The sequence below is a fragment of the Amphiura filiformis genome, chromosome 4 (assembly GCF_039555335.1).
Source record: "Amphiura filiformis chromosome 4, Afil_fr2py, whole genome shotgun sequence".
NCBI classification, from domain to species: Eukaryota; Metazoa; Echinodermata; class Ophiuroidea; order Amphilepidida; family Amphiuridae; genus Amphiura; species Amphiura filiformis.
The window spans coordinates 45,802,593-45,821,595 of record NC_092631.1 but is presented as its reverse complement, the minus strand read 5'-3'; the positions used below and the strand labels follow the sequence as shown (position 1 = coordinate 45,821,595).

Sequence of the window (19,003 nt, the reverse complement as noted above, 5' to 3'; positions counted from 1 at the left end):
TTTTATTTTTATAAATCTAACATAGGTTACAATATATTTTTCTTGTTTTTAAAGATATATTAATCCTTAAAATTGCTGAAATGTTATGCATTGTAACAGTTATTGTTGTTATAGGCTATAAAATGTGTTCATTTTTGGAAGAAAAGAGTGATCTGATCCACATTCCACATACAAACCGCTGCCTAGGGGATCAGGCTTTCCATGTTGCTGGCCCACGGATATGGAATACTCTTCCACAGCATATCCGTGAGGCCCCCACCCTAAACCGGTTCAAAGAACTCCTCAAATCACATTTATTTCCTATTGCATAATATTGTTTTTGTTTATATTCCATGTTTTTTGTAGCGTAAGTCTTTTGTAGTTTAAGTCTTTTGTAATGCGCCTTGATATTTGATGATAAGGCGCAATATAAATTCGTATATGTATGTATGTATGTATGTATGGGATGGTAGTTTTGTGCTTAGTTTGATAGCTTTTGGTAAATGTTTAAAACATACCGTATCCTTATGTTGCTTACTAAATTGCTTACCGAATTTAGCACCCTCAAATTATCAACAACAAAAACTTGTTTATTTACTTTGAACACGAAATGCCTGCAACACTCCACATTTATCAAATCCGGACCTGTCCATATAGAAAGTATATGAAGGATTGAACTTTTGTTCTATGAAAGTATAGAATAATTTGTGATATCATTATTATGTATTTACAAAATCAAAGTCTACGATCCAATTCTGATGTCACAAGTCAAAAGTCTTCAAGTCGATTATGAACTGGATCATTCTTCTGACAAAGGTTGTAACGTAGTAAACCAAAAAGTTCAGTTAAGCAACTGTATGTGTTGTGAATAAAAAAGTCCAATCTTTCATATATTTGATTACCAACACAGAAGAACTTTCCTTGCTAACATATAGAAAGTCAAAAATAATTAAGTTTCATCTCTATATTTTTCATTTCCTTTAAAGTTTCTGTAGAATTGTGTCTCTATGCAAAGCAGTGATGTCAGTTAATAATCTGACATTAAAAGTGCTGTATAGTGGGATATTTTCGTTGGTTTAATTTTTCACAATTTTATCAATTCTGGACAGATTATTGGGTGTTTAATTTGTGTTTCCAAATATATTTACACTAAGCACCATGTGTAATAAATATTTTTGCAGGGTTAAAAATTCGCGGCTACTTGTTTGACCATGAAAAACTGTGAATTAAATCTCTGCAAAAAATTCCAGTTATACGGTACCCTGAATTGCAGAGGACATCACGAACACTGGAAATTAGACTCCCCATTTGAATGGGTAGTCAAACATTGGAGCACTGACTTTACTATCATTTATTAGATATATTCTCTCCTTTTATGTTTGCCATTTTATGACATAATAAAAGAGTGGTTTTGTCAGAAAAGCAGCATTGTTTGTTGAGTTTTTCTCTTGTTTTTAATAAATGGCATCTTTCAGAGGATGGTTGGAATTCTGAATAAATGCATAGAAAGAAATTTGTAGTGGAAAGAAAAGTAGAAAACCATCACTTAAAAGGGCATTTCGTGATCCACAGCCTCATCCCCCCACTTTTCTCAAAAAAAGTGGAAATTTTTTATACCACTGGAAACCTCTTGCTTATGTACCAAAAATTTCTTGGAGATTAATTCGTTTAGCAAAAATATTGTCAAATTTGAATTTCGTTCTGGTATACCAAAACGAAATTACAACAGTGGCTTAGTATGGAGCAGTGTAATACACATAATCATGCATAACTCGCAAACGCAAAATCGGAATCAACTGGAATTTTGGGAATAAGCTTTTTTCTTGGATATCAATTGAAAAATGTCATAAAAAGAGGATGCTAGGATCATGAAATCCTCCTTTAAGGTCGGATCGTCGGCTATCGTGTCATGCACCGAATCCCCTCAAAATTTCCTTAATTGTACCCTATCCTGTAATAAATATCTTCCCCAAATTACAGATCGGGGCATCATTTAAATCGTTCAGAATCCGCAAAAAACGAAATGTCAATTTTCACTAACTTAGCCGTCTCATTGATATTGCACAAATCACAATAGTATCGTGCATGTATTCATGAATAAAATAATAACATTGCGTAGCATTGTTTCATTGAACATTTTTGTCTGATTTTTCTGGGAAATTTTTAGAATGCTATGAGTTGTACAGTAAGAATATATGAAATTCTCAGTGCTTTATAACATTTAGCGAGCGACAAAATTCAACACACTCGTGCACAGCGGCTCCCCGGGCTCTTGAAATTGTCACCGGGAATTCAGCTGTGAGCATTCGCTACACTCATACACACACGTACACCGCTTATACGGAGCTATTTTGGCTCCCAGGTTTTCACTAGTTTTCGTGCACAATTAACTTACCAGTCAATTTGGTAAATATCCAATACCTCAAAGTCATAAATAAAGTGTAGATATGCATGTTTCTGAAACTGAACCATTATTATTGGGTTTTACGTGTCGGGTAAATTTCATGATTTCGCCATGGACCTGTTCCATTAAACACTGTACAAACTACAACCAAAGGAGCCCATGCAGCGCCGGGCATCGCCTAAAATTTTTTTTCCAATTGCGATAACACTGTTAACACACGTCGCGAGCAAGCAAAAAAGACCACGGCAGCCAGCAAAATTACGACAACAAGACTCCCTGTTTAGTGGAAAAAAGTTTTGTTTACCTTTTGAAGGATTTATCTGAATAGTGTTTTCCCACCCAGTGAAAGTATTAGTGTTTGGTCAGAGACTTTTGAAGTAGCAAAGATTGATTGTTGTAAATAGATCTTTCTTTATGAATGAAATTTGCCATCTGCTACGTAATATTTGGACACTTACACACTCAAAAGTGTTTTCTGTAAAAATGCCTAAAATAGGGATTTTCAGAATTATTGTCACAAAAATTGACTTAATGTAGACATTTTTTTTATTTTTTAAGTTAAACACAACAAGATTACCTAAATTCTCTCGCCAGCTTTTGTTACTTTTCAGCTTCTTTAAGCAGAAATAAATTTTAACGACATCAATATTTTCACAGACTAGAAACACATGCTATTACGTAATTAATGGACTTAGGCGAAAAAGCTGGCGAGAGATTTTAGATAATATTTATTTACAATTTTTCCGATAGTAAAAGTTGGAATCAGAGTTCAAGTTTTTGCTAGCAATAATTATTAGTCGTAAAATTAAGGTTGAACTAATTAATTGATATTCATTAATTAATGCAAATTAGCAACTCAAATATTTTGTGGTTTCAAGCATTGGGGTGTGTAGTTTACTCATAAAAATCAAGAGGTGTACACAAGGAGGCGGAATATTTTTTATAATTTTTCCTTGCCGGCGTGTGGGAACCGAAGTTTCCTACCTTAAGGGACAAAAAACAAACAAAAAACAAAAAACAAAAAAAAAAACACCCTGGTATACCGGCCTGATTGACCAGCTTTTTGCATTTTAGGGATTTTGTTTAGCTGTATGCAATTAAAAACAGGTTTTTTTTTCTGAAGTGCATTGAAAGAATATCATTTCAAAATATGTTTATAAAAATTGATTTTTGTGGCCAGATTTTCAAGCTTTTCGGGATATTTTTTAGAATCATTAAGCCTCTTCCAGGGAAAATATCCTGATTAATCGGCTCTACTGAAAAAGTCTGTAAACAGGATTTATTTTTTGGTCTCCATAACACAATATGTTCTGTTTAGAAGCAAATTACTGTAGAGGCAATTTATGAAAGTTTTTTTTTCTGCATCAAAGCAATTCCAAATATGTTTGTTAAAGTCCCATTCAGTGATTCCTGCGAAAGTGTAAAAAATTAAAATATTGTTTATAAATTGCTTAAAAGTGAAGGATAAGTCATTCAAATTGTCATTTGGTATTTTTGAAATGAAAATTTTGGCAAATAACGAAGAAAACAGCAGCATTGATGAAGTTGAAGCCCCATTCAAATACAGTAGCTAATTAATATACTGTCAGCATACAAATTCATGTAAAATGCCTTTATTTGTCTTAAATACACAGCTTTCGGCCGAATCACTAGCAGACTATGTTAGCACATCCATGAGAATGACAAAGGTACCAAAATCTGAATTTTGATGACTTTTATGATCGTCCGGATGAGCAAATCAGTGAATGGGCTTTTAAATTTTAAGTTTTTTCATAGACATTGCGTGCTAAATACACCTTATCAATAGTCTTGTTTCATTTTGCCCAGGTTGAGAAGATTTCAATAAGTGTGAAAATGAATTTAAAATGAAAATTCTATTTTTTACAGAATACATGTTCCGTTTTCGATGTCAAAACAAGACAATTTCCTAACCCTTATTCCTCCCCCTCTTTCTAATCAATATTCAGTACCACTAGCTGCAAAATGACAGGTCTCAGTGTAATTGATTGGGGTAGAAGTTGGGGGGAAATTGACTATAATCTATTCAAATTGTCTCTACAATTTCACTTAACATTATTGTGCTAGCTGCTGTAATATTGAACATATCAAATTCTGCCTCCTTAGGGACATGTCAATGCAACAGTTACACAGTACACAATTATGCAGTCGGTACATGTAATGCATATTTACCAGGTGAGACAAGTTGAGTCAATTTGTTTAAATTCAAGAAACTTATTAATAAAACATGGACTCGACAAGAAAAGCTTTTGCTGTTGTGAAAATAGGTGACATGTCTTGGGGTTTGCTCGTCTCCTATATGCATTGAAGTAAGATAACATATGCTTTCTTTTCTTTTCCTTGTTGTGTAAACAAGAAGAAAATAAATAAGCAGAATTGTTAGTGTCCCAGGGTTAGTATCTTTAGGGTAATAGCCTGAATGTTAAACACAATAAAGAGTGACATATGTATCAGAACTTGATATTAAAGCAAAGCTGTCCAATTAGTTGCATTTAGTTTTCAATTAACATGGCTAATTGGAGTTGTTCTCAAAAGTATATCTATAGCATGGTGGAAATAACATCTTTATCTGTGACGTGTCATGTCAAAAGCAGACACTTTTGGGCAGGATTGTAAATGGAGAAATAGCCAAAAATCTGCCCGGGGTTGATTTTTTCACAATTTGGGTTTGTTGCGAATTTGTGATGTTATTAATGTTGTCTGATAGTTTCAGACCGGAATATAACTAGCATCTGCTATTCCCAACATTGTCAATAATATTTTCAAAGGCCGATATTCCAATTTTATAATACCATAACTTACGAACTCAATATCTTCGCTTAGAAATGTCCGATTTCATGGGGGAAAACAGCGTTATTGAGCAAAATATCTCTATATTGATCTCCATATCGTCAGCCTGCTACGCTAATTGCCTAAGTCATTTTTTGTAATTTTGATAACAAAGTACAAAATATGGTTCAAGCATGCATTTAAACATATTTATTCATCAATCTTTGCACAAGAGCAACTGATAATGATACCAATAAAAGGGAATAATCCAAAATATTTAGGGTGGTTACGTAACTGCACATCTGAATTGGTTCGTATAGTTTTATGAAGTTAGAAAAATGCAAATTATTGGCATAAAAGCTTGTGAATTGATTCCGCCAGGTTTTATCATCGTTGCAAATCATTATGTACATAGATACATTACAATGCACATTTGAATACATTTGAATATGCGGGTAATTATGCAAATTATTGTCATAAAGTGATCAAAAGCATAACATTGCAGTTAAGTAGTATATTTGGGAATGTATTAATGTGTACTCTATGTATGTTAGTCAGTGTACTTAAGTTTTATTAAGTTACAAATATGCGGGTAATTATGCAAATTATTGTCATAAAGTGATCAAGAGCATAACATTGCAGTATATTTGGGAATATATTAATGTGTACTCTAATTGGCACCCAGCACAAGAAATCTGTAAGGAAGTGGAATAGTGTGGAACAAGACCTGTTTCTTGAAGAAAGTGTGTGAAAAGCAGAAGCAGCCCATTTCCACACTATTCCACTTACTCTTTGGAAATTGTCACCTGATGTGTATGGATCTTGTACGCATTCTCACAGATTTCCTTTGCTGGGTGCCAATTATTTGCCTGTGAATGTGGTCCGGGAAGCTGTTCCATGTCAGGGCATTTTGCTTGGTTACTGACATATGTTTAGAGTAGAGTATTGAGGCAATCCTGTGTGTAATTTTTGTTAATTTTGATGGAAAGGATATTAAGAAATGACATTGTGAAAAATTGTAAGTTTCTTTTTTGGCTTAGTGTATAATTGTCAACCCTTTTAAGAATAACCTTATGTTAGAATGTTTTGCAGCAATTTTCCAAAAATGTTAAGAAGTATACCCTTTTATATAACTGGACATTTTTACAATTTCTGTAAAATGTTTTGTGTTTGCCCTAATTATGAATTTAAAATTTCATTTGATTGGGTTCCGAAGTTGATCACAAAAATAAAACCACAAAACAGTATTTTCTATAAAGCAGGACTTGCATTGCACCTTACAATTTCATAAAATCTCCCTTAGGCAACACTTAAAATCGATTATTGTGAGGAATTTAGAAATGTTCAAAACAATCTAAACTGCAGAAAGCTGTGTCCATAAAGAGATTTTGCCTCCTGCAATCTGTTTAAAATAGAATTCATTCAGTTAGAAGTGTTGGGCACTGTTTCTCCTCGGATTACGTGTTCAAGTGTACATCCGTTTTCAGGTACAATATTGAAGTTCTCCTGGGGTATTTGAGCACTTAAGGAAGTGTGCAGTGTTAGCTAGCTATAGCTTGTTTTGTAGTGTTTGAAACTATGGGGGAGTGGGCTCATATATGACATGTAATTATTATTTTCACATTGTGTCATAATGTGCTAGTCAATAGAATTATTATAGTCATACTAAATGGACTTACCGTCTTGTGTGCAATAGACGCTTGCCTTCTAATAGACGCCTCCCAAAAGAATTTTCAGTGAAAAGTGACGGATATGCAATCATTTCCATGCCTTATCGTGTAAGCTTTAAAACTTGCATCAGTGCTGCATCATGATTGCTACATTATATGTACAAAGCCTATTGTAACTTAAACTTTCCTCCAGTTCATTGCCAAATTATGGTAAAATTTCATTAAGTAAATCACATTTTTCTTATACAGATATGTAATTTCATGGTATTTATCATGATAATAACATTTTACATGGGCGCCGCCATTTTGGAAATGAATCAGAAATTTTAAAGCTTTTTTCACTGGAAATTTACGTCTAATAAATGCTCCTTTATAAATGCAGACAATATGGCTTTTGTCCGTATGTAAGATAAAGTCACAAATTCAAGAAATATTAGATAATGATTATACTTCCTTTCAGTTAACCCTACTTATGAAACCTCCATCATATAAAAGTTGCAAATAAACTCAAATATATTACTTTCAAATCATGCCTTAAAGCCATAATGTGTGATTTGCTTCACAGCGACGCCCTCAATTTTACTCGGATTTCTACTTTTTGCATAATTATAATACCCAGTGGTGTACTAAAATACCACGTAAAAGACTAAGCCTGAAGTGCTTCAATAACAGTAAAATTGAACTTAGTATATTAAAACCGGGTTGACCCGGTTTTATTCAGAGTTCATCGATCGACTGCTTGCTAACATCTCCCGTGGATGTCAGCTTATGTGTGCACACGTCGAGCGCGATGCTCCGTGCAGTATTACATGTTATAATCGGCGAGGATAGTACACAATTGTAGGCGCTGGATTGAAATTGCAATTTTCTTCGTTATACCTCATTTGTTTGGCTCGAAATTAAAAGGGGATAATGTGATCAGTGAAAACAAACATTTAAATAGGAATCTATTCTTTTCACACATTATTGCTTTAAATGCAGAAGTAAGGGGTGCTAAAAATATGATTGGAGGCTATAAAAAGCAAGTCGGTTGGTTATATAGTAAATTGCCAAGCCTTTACTTTACATGCATAGACTAAACAATTAAGAACAAAGTGTGCCAAGTTGACAATTGCTATATTCTCAAATGTCAAACACTTTCTTATCTTACATAGTTTTAGATATATCAATTTCTTTAAAATGTGTCAAATCAACAGAGTGCGATTATTATAATAAAAGCCTAGCTTCCATATTATATGGCATAGATTGCCTAGACAATTATATGTGATCCAACAATCTCTATTATTTTCTTTTAATATGTGAGCCAGAATTTATGATTGTAATGTCTATGTGTACAATACTCTTGTAAGCACAGCACTTGTAATGATGTGACTAAAGAAAGAGAGATTCTCACAGAGTAGATATAATTATTTTGTAATTACAACAAATGTGGCGTGGAAAAGCTTCTTGTGAAGTGGCTTTATTATTAAAGGTCAATCAGAGATTTTATGTGTAAAATATTTGTCCTAACTGCTCCACCAAATCAACAACAACCATTCTCAATTTGACCATAACCATTTAACCTTCAGTAGATAGCACTCAGTGTAACAATCACAATGCTAACTTCAGTAGATAGCATCCTGTGTAACAATGCTATCTTCAGTAGATAGCATCCTGTGTGACAATGCTATTTTCAGTAGATAGCATTCTATGTTACAATGCTATCTTCATCATCTCAAGGAGCAACTGTTCATGATTTGTATGGTTACTATATAGGCATACCACTGAATTCAACAGATTGCACGAGAATAACAGTTTGTGTGTGCTTCTGTTATATCTCACCTTCATGTAAAATGTCAGAATAGATTACTTTCACTTTTGCCATTTGAGCAGATTTCAGCTCATTTGTAGGAAAAGTATTACAAATAAAAAGGGCAAACTGTTATTGTTTCAGGGCAATTTTTTTTGAAAATGGAATCTTGGACCTGTGTTTAAGGGGTGGGGTATGAACGTTTGGACAGTATTTATTGTGGGACGTTAGAGTACATCAGACATATCAAATTGCATTCTGAATACAAAGAATGTCCTTCTGATATCAAATAATTTTGATTTTTTTGAAATTAGCAATGTAATACACATTTTATGGCAAATGATTAAAAATTGATATTTTTGATATTTAACAGTACTCGAGTAAACTTTATAAATCTGATGATTTATACTTAAAGTGTATATAGCTGAGATGAAAAGCTGACGATCAATTGAAAATGTTGAAGATATTGAAGATATTTTTTTCCCAAAACACCAAAAAAAATGAGGTCTTTTTTTTTAAAAAAATCCATATCTTCAATATGAAATGTCAAAATTTTCAATCGATCGTCGGCTTTTCCTCCCAGCTACATACACTTTAAGAATATATCATTAGATTTATAAAATTTACTTCGAGGACTATTATTATTAAAAATGTGAAAAATATCAAATTTTGTCATAAAATTTGTATTGTATCGTGAATTTCAAAAAATGAAAATTATTTGATATCAGAAAGACATTCTTCATATTCAAAATGCAATTCGATATGTCTGATGTGCTCTCGTGTCCCACAAAAAATACTGTCGAAACGCTCAAAATGCTCATATGGAAGTACATCCCTCCCCCATAATCCCCCAGTATTGGTTTTGAGGTTTATGAGATAACCCTAGTATGAATTTAAGAGAAAGTAACTAAAAAATTCTGTGTGCTTTAAATTGCAGTGCAAAATCAAGTTGTGCACCTGTAAATGATTAATATGGCTGCTTATTAGAAGGCGACTCCTTGAAGATATAAACCCTAGCAGTCACATTGTATGTAGCATATAATTCATCACATACAAGCTATCCATATGATACTTGTAGATTGAAATGATGTAGACTCAGTGTAGACTTATGTAATTTCTACTCAGATGGATGTGGTTGCTGAACAGATTCTGGTCCGATGGAAGGCCACCAGGACTATTACTGTTATGCCCCTTGGTTCTTAACTCAGAAATTTGTCAATTTGCATTTTTGTACTATCAGCTCTTAATAGGCGAGAATTATTTGTTTTTTGTTAGTACGCACAGTCCTACCTGTCGCCCGCATAAATCTGTAAGTTGTGCAATATGCAATTTGTGTAAATCCTGCACTCGGCTCTTTGTAGGCCTACGCTATTCTATATCAATCCACAAAGTTATGAGTCCTGCCTATTACGAGCTGATCAGAGTAAAGCATTGAAAAAAAGTCTTGATGTTGTTTGCCCTTGCCCAATATCCCTAAAATTTAAGACTCCTATAATATTGATTTTGAGTACAACTGATAGTTTATATAATTTATAAACTTACATGTACTTGCATCATCACCAAATATACACATTAAACAATTACATAAATTATGTTGTATAATTGGTCTGGTTTTGAACAATCTAGATTTGATGTGGATTTGAGAGCATGATGTTAACTCTAATGTGTGTGCCTCTATTCAGAGTGATAGGAGAGCCTATAGTCTATGTACAGGTTTGGTTGCAGCCATACAATCTATCTAGATTATATGCATACTATCTCCATGTTGATGTTACATTTTATTCCGAAAACATCAACTTTCTGTGTTCTTATGATCACATCTGCTACAATTCATTATAAAAATGCATTGATATTGGTATAAATATGATCAACAAGCTACAATGCTGTTTAGGTTGCTTGGGGAGACACATGATATCAATACAAGTCCATTTTTTGGAAAAGATACAAAAAACATGGTAACACTATGAATGATGCAGGAAACATGATCGGTCAATGACATGGGCAGGTGGATTTGGTAATAGGGAGTTGACTTGGGAGAAAATCAATTTGGATGAAAAGTGACTTGAATTCAATCACCATAAGGCCCGCTGTATACTTTTTATTTGATGTAGAATATTTGATGCAACATGTCTTTGTTATTTAATCTATTATATACCATTCTATTTATTTCCAGTCATGTTTCTAACAAATGTTTGATGATATGAAATGCTTACACCAGACATTAAGGGATGGGGTATGAACATTTGGACAGTATTTATTGTGGGACATGAGAGCACATCAGACATATCGAATTTGATATCAAATAATTTTGATTTTTTGAAATTCGCAATGTAATACACATTTTATGGCAAATGATTAAAAATTGATATTTTTGATATTTAAAAGTACTTGAAGTAAACTTTATAAATCTGATGATTTATACTTAAAGTGTATGTAGGTGGAATGAAAAGCCGACGATCAATTGGAAATTTTGACCTTTCGTATTGAAGATATGGATTTTTTTCCAAAACACCAAAAAAATTAGGTCTTTTGGGGGAAAAAATGCATATCTTCAATATGAAATGTCAAAATTTTCAATTGATCGTCAGCTTTTCCTCCCAGCTACATACACCTTAAGAATATATCATTAGATTTGTAAAATTTACTTTGAGGACTGTTATATATTAAAATTGTGAAAAATATCAAATTTTAATAATTGTCATAAAATTTGTATTATATCGTGAATTTCAAAAAATGAAAATTATTTGATATCAGAAAGACATTCTTCGTATTTAGAATGCAATTCGATATGTCTGATGTGCTCTCATGTCCCACAAAAAAATACTGTCGAAATGCTCAAAACGCTCATTCCAGATCCCTTAAACATCAAATATAATTAATTTTCCATCAACAAGCATTTGTTAGAAAATAAAATGAATTGAAATAGATTGAATAACGAATACTTGTTGAACGAATATTCTATGTTTGAGTAAAAAGGCTGATGACATACTAAATATACATTTTTTGTATATGTTTACTTATTGTTTGGCTGGTCAAGCTTTTACATTGACTTTGAAAAAGTCAGGTACATATTAAAGGAAATATTTAAAAAATATTGTTAAAGAAGCATCTTACACTTTTTTTTTGCATGCACTGATGCAGCAGGTTTGGCCTATAATGTGATGTAGATTGGTTACATTTTGCAATTTTGCTAATCAATTTTGTTTTTCTATGTTTTCTTTATAGGGTTGCCCTATGCAATGAAACAGGCTGGCCTGCCATTTGGAATCATCCTGTTGGTGATCACAGCAACGGTCACAGGTAAGAAAGTCTCTATTTTGCTCATTTGCTCATTTAAAAATTATTTGAATTTAGAACAAAGAAAGAGATGTACTAATAAACCCGGGTAATAAACGAAATAGAACAAACATACAAAAATTACCAGGCTTTTGCAATACAGGGAGGTACAAGTAAGGGAAGGTAGCTAGTGTCAGCTGTAAGGGAATCAGGGGAAAGGTGTTATAGTCAGGCTGAATGAGGGCTCCATTTTTGGCATCCGAATATATTAGAATTGCGGTTAAGCATCATTGATTTCACTGTGTATGCTAGTTTGTATGTTTCTATGTTCCAGTGTGTGACGTGTCAGCCTGTTTACCCCGAAAGTGTTAAAAAGCACACCATGAAATTTCTAACAATCATTTTACACATTAGGAGCATGATGTGCATATTTTAACATGCATGTAGGTATATAGTGGCGGCAGACAGTAAGTCCCATGCATGCTGTAACCTCAACTTGAAGCACATATCATCATTCAACTTAAATCTTACATCAGGTAATTGACACTACTCTGTGTGATAGTGCAAGTATTATATTAATCCAGCATGGTAATTGTATACATACTGTGTGATATTGTGTGACAATCAGACACATAGACCATGTATTAATGCTCTGCGTGCTAGCCATAGGCCTTAACATAAAAAGTCCAAGTTTTGAGATTTTTTGTCAAAATATCAAGAGCTATCTTAAGAACTACTGAACCAATACTAGGCTTGTTTGTACTCATTTTAATGCATTTTTCATGCTGATTCCAAATATGGTCATGAAAATTTACATTTCTGAAATTTTTGAATTAAAAAAATATTGAAACATGTCGTCTGCAGTCGACACCCGCGTGAAGAGAGTTAAGTTGAATCTATGAACGTGGGGTGAATATGAAACACCAAATTAAAGAGATGTTTACCGGTGCCCCTTGAAAAGGAAATCAGAATCTATATGAATTTTATTTGCCAAAGTTAACCATAGCTTCAATTTAAAATTATTTGAACTATGAAAAAAGACAAGAAGTCTATGAATTACAAAAAATGGGACAAACACAATTCTCGCTATTCGCAATAAGGGCGCCGCCAGCGTTTGCGATGTAATCGTGATGTATCATGGGAAAATCGTGATGTATCATGGGAAAAGGTCGACATCAAGTCCGCATAATACGAATATTACCATGCTATTACATAGGAACACGTGACAATATTTTTAGTTTGTCAATATAACGGTATTACACGCAAATCGATAGAGAAAAATTAATTGTGCACATTTCAAATCACATTATTAAGTATTATTGAGTATCGATTCGCGTGTAACACCTTTATTTTGTCAAACTAAAAAATGTTGTCACGTGTTCCTATTTAATAGCATGGTAATATTCGTATTGCGCGGACTTGGATGTCGACCTTTTCCCATGATACATCACGATTACATCGCAAACCGCTGGCGGCGCCCTTATTGCGAATAGCGAGAATTGATAATTAACCATAAGAAGTGATAATGAACATAACATTTTACGCTTTGGAAAATCGCATGTTGAAGTTGTATATTCAGTGTTGCCAGTCTTCGGGAAATTTTCTGATTTCAAGAAATTTTACTCAGATGATCCTGTAAAATGTATAGGCAAAGTACATTTTCAGGATTTTTTTTTGCCATTTCAGGATTTTTTGACAACACTGACTGACATCTATAATGTATATTGTAGGTCTAATAAGATAACATGTGTGGGAAATTTGAAATGTCCCTAACACATGGATTTTTATTTCATTTGTGCTTTGAATGAAGTATCAGTTAATCATTAGAAAGTACTACTAAAGCCTGTTTTTCAGCTGATAGACTGCAACAAGTAAACTACAATGTTTGATTTGATTATTATGCAGGTTTGCTGACACAAGGGTGGTTATAGAGCAATTGGCTAATGGGGCCTGAGAAAACACAAGAGGGCCAACAATTAACCCATTTTTCAAACAGATTACCTTTTTGGAGTACACTCTCTGTGGGAATATGATCTGCAAGACTTATCTTGACTACCTTTTGCCTGGACTAACACTCAGCAGTGTACAGTCATCAATGTTAATATGTAGCTTGTAATATAAAAGCATTTAAAAGCAACTAAAGGTTCTCAGGTCGATATGCAGGTATTTGTAATATTATGTGCTCTCAACCACTGTGGCAGTACAAATAACCATACAGCATGTTCCACAAAATGGATCTAATTTTCAGGCATTGTGGTATAACAATGCCCCCTTTTCTAGATCAGTGGCATAGCCAGATTTTAGTGTGTGGAGGGTGGGTGGGGCCAAATTTATGTCCCCATGTGTCAATTCTTTGTCCCATTTTAGTCATTTTAATAACACTTTCCTCTTTACCGTCCCCATTTTATCCCTGGAAAAATGGGGGGGGGGAGGGGGTAATTTGCCCTCATCTCCTCCTGGCTGTGCCACTGTTGTAGACCAATTTTGGTATAAAAGTGGTTAATTTTCTCAATTTTTTTCAAAAAATATATACCCCAATTTCACCAAACTGAAGATCAAAGTTAAAATTTTTGCAAAATTGTGTCAAATTTGACCAAAGATCTGGCCATTCAGCATAAAAATGAGTCCAAATTTCTTGGTAAATTTGTATAAACGAGGGTCCACTCTTCAGATTGTCAGAGACATGTACCTACCTCAAACCAAACTAGGGTACTCCCCAGTATTTTTGTCTTGCACATTACATAAAAGTTGCGCTTGTAATTTATTTTATGATTGTTATTGTTTTGTTTCAGATTATTCCATGGTGCTTTTGATTAAAGGAGGAGAGTTATCTGGTACAAACACATACCAAGATGTTGTCCAATCTGCTTTTGGTATACCAGGCTACTATTTGTTGACAGCTATTCAGTTTGTTTATCCATTTGTTGGTAAGTATTGTCACAAACCGCATTCTTAGAGTCACTTGCAGTCCTGCCGGCCTCGAACCTGTGATCTTGCCATTAAGAGGTGCTTATATGGTCGTATGATCGTTGGCGATCAAAATTTTGATCGCTGCGACCATTCCAAGATATAATTAAATATATATATTATATAATAATTAAATAGTACAGTATGTTAAAATAACTTTAAATTGTGTCTTTTTTTCCCCCATAAGGCCAAACAAATTTTTTTTTTTTTTTTTTTTTTTGATTTTTTTTGGCATCGATGGGACATCGTATAAAACAGTGGTTAGTACAAATTTAAAGAAAGAAAATGTAAAGAAAATGAACAGTATAACATGCAGAACCATCTCAAGAGTTAAACAGTGAAGTGCTGTGTGTTTTGACTTATTTACCAGTCTTCAAATTGTCAGTTTCAAGTGCAATATCTGTAAAAAAAAAAAAAAAAAAAAATCCGACCTACCGACCCAACTGTTTCATAAGCCTCTATGGACAAACAAACAATTTTTTTTGGCCTAAGATAAATATGAATTATATATACTATCTTCAGTAGATAGCAAAAATATAATAGTCCATCAGTTAATGCACAACAAAGCTTTATTATCTTGCCTGTTGTAAATCACTTCAAAATTCCAAAGCTAAACTTGACATGTATACAGAATACAAAAGATTGCTGCAAATTTCAATCGATTTACAACTCAAAGAAAAAAATTGCAAACTGGTATTTTGAGATGTAATAGGTGTCAAAAATCTCACCACTTCATTATTAGTTTTTATGACATATAACTTGGTTCACTACCAGAAGTTCAATTTTGAAGTTTGCATTAAAACAGCATTTTTGAAGGGATAGTGACTAAAGCAAAAATCTTGACATTAATGCTCTGCATGCTAGCCATGCGCTTCAACGGAAAAAGTTGAAGTTTTGAAATATTTTCTCAAAATATCAAGAGCTATCTTAAGAACTACTGAACCAATACTAGGCTCGTTTGTACTCATTTTAATGCATTTTTCATGCTGATTCCAAATATGGTCATGAAAATTTACATTTCTGAAATTTTTGAATTAAAAAACAAATTGAAACAGTCGACACCAGTCGACACCAGCGTGAAGAGAGTTAAATTAATCTCCCTTGATTGTGTCACATATCTGTAGGGTTACTTTGATAACAATACAAAACAAACAAAACTTGCTTTGGATTTTATCCCAATATTATATTATTCTGACAACCCACTCATTGTGATTTACATTCAATCACATCGTATTATGTAAGCAATGTATGTTGTCAAAACAATAGACACTATTCTTGTCTTTGCTGTATCCTAAATTATATTTTCATTCTCTGCCAACAATTGTGCTCTGCATTCAGTCACATCATATTATGTAAGCAATTGATCAAGATGCTGTCAAAACAATAAAGAGACTGCTCTTGGTCTTTGCTGTTTCCATGAATTATATTTTCATTCTCCGCCAACAATTGTGCTCTGCATTCAGTCACATCATATTATGTAAGCAATTGATCAAGATGCTGTCAAAACAATAAAGAGACTGTTCTTGGTCTTTGCTGTTTCCATGAATTATATTTTCATTCTCCGCCAACAATTGTGCTCTGCATTCAGTCACATCATATTATGTAAGCAATTGATCAAGATGCTGTCAAAACAATAAAGAGACTGCTCTTGGTCTTTGCTGTTTCCATGAATTATATTTTCATTCTCCGCCAACAATTGTGCTCTGCATTCAGTCACATCATATTATGTAAGCAATTGATCAAGATGCTGTCAAAACAATAAAGAGACTGCTCTTGGTCTTTGCTGTTTCCATGAATTATATTTTCATTCTCCGCCAACAATTGTGCTCTGCATTCAGTCACATCATATTATGTAAGCAATTGATCAAGATGCTGTCAAAACAATAGAGAGACTGCTCTTGGTCTTTGCTGTTTCTATAAATTATATTTTCATTTTCCGCCAACAATTGTGCTCTGCATTCAGTCACATCATATTATGTAAGCAATTGATCAAGATGCTGTCAAAACAATAAAGAGACTGCTCTTGGTCTTTGCTGTTTCCATGAATTATATTTTCATTCTCCGCCAACAATTGTGCTCTGCATTCAGTCACATCATATTATGTAAGCAATTGATCAAGATGCTGTCAAAACAATAAAGAGACTGCTCTTGGTCTTTGCTGTTTCCATGAATTATATTTTCATTCTCCGCCAACAATTGTGCTCTGCATTCAGTCACATCATATTATGTAAGCAATTGATCAAGATGCTGTCAAAACAATAAAGAGACTGTTCTTGAATTGGTCTTTGCTGTTTCCATAAATTATATTTTGATTCTCCGCCAACAATTGTGCTCTGCATTCAGTCACATCATATTATGTAAGCAATTGATCAAGATGCTGTCAAAACAATAGAGAGACTGCTCTTGGTCTTTGCTGTTTCCATAAATTATATTTTGATTCTCGGCCAACAATTGTGCTCTGCATTCAGTCACATCATAATATGTAAGCAATTGATCAAGATGCTGTCAAAACAATAGAGAGACTGCTCTTGGTCTTTGCTGTTTCCATAAATTATATTTTCATTCTCCACCAACAATTGTGCTCTGCATTCAGTCACATCATATTATGTAAGCAATTGATCAAGATGCTGTCAAAACAATAGAGAGACTGCTCTTGGTCTTTGCTGTTGCCATAAATTATATTTTCATTCTCCGCCAACAATTGTGCTCTGCATTCAGTCACATCATATTATGTAAGCAATTGATCAAGATGCTGTCAAAACAATAAAGAGACTGTTCTTGAATTGGTCTTTGCTGTTTCCATAAATTATATTTTGATTCTCCGCCAACAATTGTGCTCTGCATTCAGTCACATCATATTATGTAAGCAATTGATCAAGAGGCTGTCAAAACAATAGAGAGACTGCTCTTGGTCTTTGCTGTTTCCATAAATTATATTTTGATTCTCGGCCAACAATTGTGCTCTGCATTCAGTCACATCATAATATGTAAGCAATTGATCAAGATGCTGTCAAAACAATAGAGAGACTGCTCTTGGTCTTTGCTGTTTCCATAAATTATATTTTCATTCTCCACCAACATTTGTGCTCTGCATTCAGTCACATCATATTATGTAAGCAATTGATCAAGATGCTGTCAAAACAATAAAGAGACTGCTCTTGGTTTTTGCTGTTTCCAAAAATACATTTTCCTTTTCTTTCAACATATTCATTGTGCTCTGCATTCAGTCACATCATATTATGTAAGCAATTGATCAAGATGCTGTCAAAACAATATATGTGACATGTCATGTCAAAAGGAGACACTTTTGGGCAGGTTATCAATTTTGAGGTTTTTACATATCTTAAATATAGAGATATTTTGCTTCACAACACTGTTTTCCCCAATGAAATCGGACATTCCTAAGCGAAGATATTGGGTTTGTAAGTTATGGTTTTATAAAATTGGAAATTGAGATATCGGCCTTTGAAAATATTATTGACAATGGTGAGAGTAGGAATTACTGTCTCAAGAAATACAAGATGCCAGTTATATTCCGGTCTGAAACTGTCAGACAATATTTTATACATTAATAACATCACAAATTCGCAACAAACCCAAATTGTGAACAAATCACCCCCGGGCAGATTTATGGCTATTTCTCCATTTACGATCCTGCCCAAAAGTGTCTCCTTTTGACATGACACGTCACATATTTTCTCTCTTGGCTGTTTCCAAAAATACATTTTCCTTTGCTAACAACATACTCATTGTGCTCAACACGGAATCACATCACGTTATGTAAGCAACTCGCAATGGGCTATTCCATTTAAAATCCACACTACCCCTGTGGAAGATTTAGCTAAAGTCTTATACAGAGGGAGTATGAGTTTTGAATAAAATAGACAATTGGGTATCTTCCATTTGAAATACTCACTCCAGTTGTGGAAGATAAAGGTAAAGCGATAATACAGGGGGAGTGTGACTTTCAAAATGATTAACCCTGACCAATTACATTTGAAAAACATACTCCCCCTATGGAACATATTTCCAAAATCTTCCACAGGGGTAGTGTGGATTTCAACTGGAATAGCCCAATATCTGAATAGAAATATGCAAAGACAAAAAAATCCAAGAAACCTCTCAATTTCT

The 19,003-nt window shown here is 33.7% G+C and overlaps 1 protein-coding gene across 2 annotated transcripts in view; it reads left to right on the top strand.

Annotated features, from left to right (window-relative positions):
• Window positions 1-19,003, top strand: part of LOC140150937 (putative sodium-coupled neutral amino acid transporter 11) — a 135,108-nt gene that overhangs the window by 86,321 nt on the left and 29,784 nt on the right. For both annotated transcript variants that reach the window (XM_072173093.1, XM_072173094.1), the window contains exons 3-4: window positions 11,855-11,929; window positions 14,698-14,832. In XM_072173093.1, the coding sequence (XP_072029194.1) occupies window positions 11,855-11,929; window positions 14,698-14,832 (210 nt within the window). The remainder of the gene's footprint in view (window positions 1-11,854; window positions 11,930-14,697; window positions 14,833-19,003) is intronic.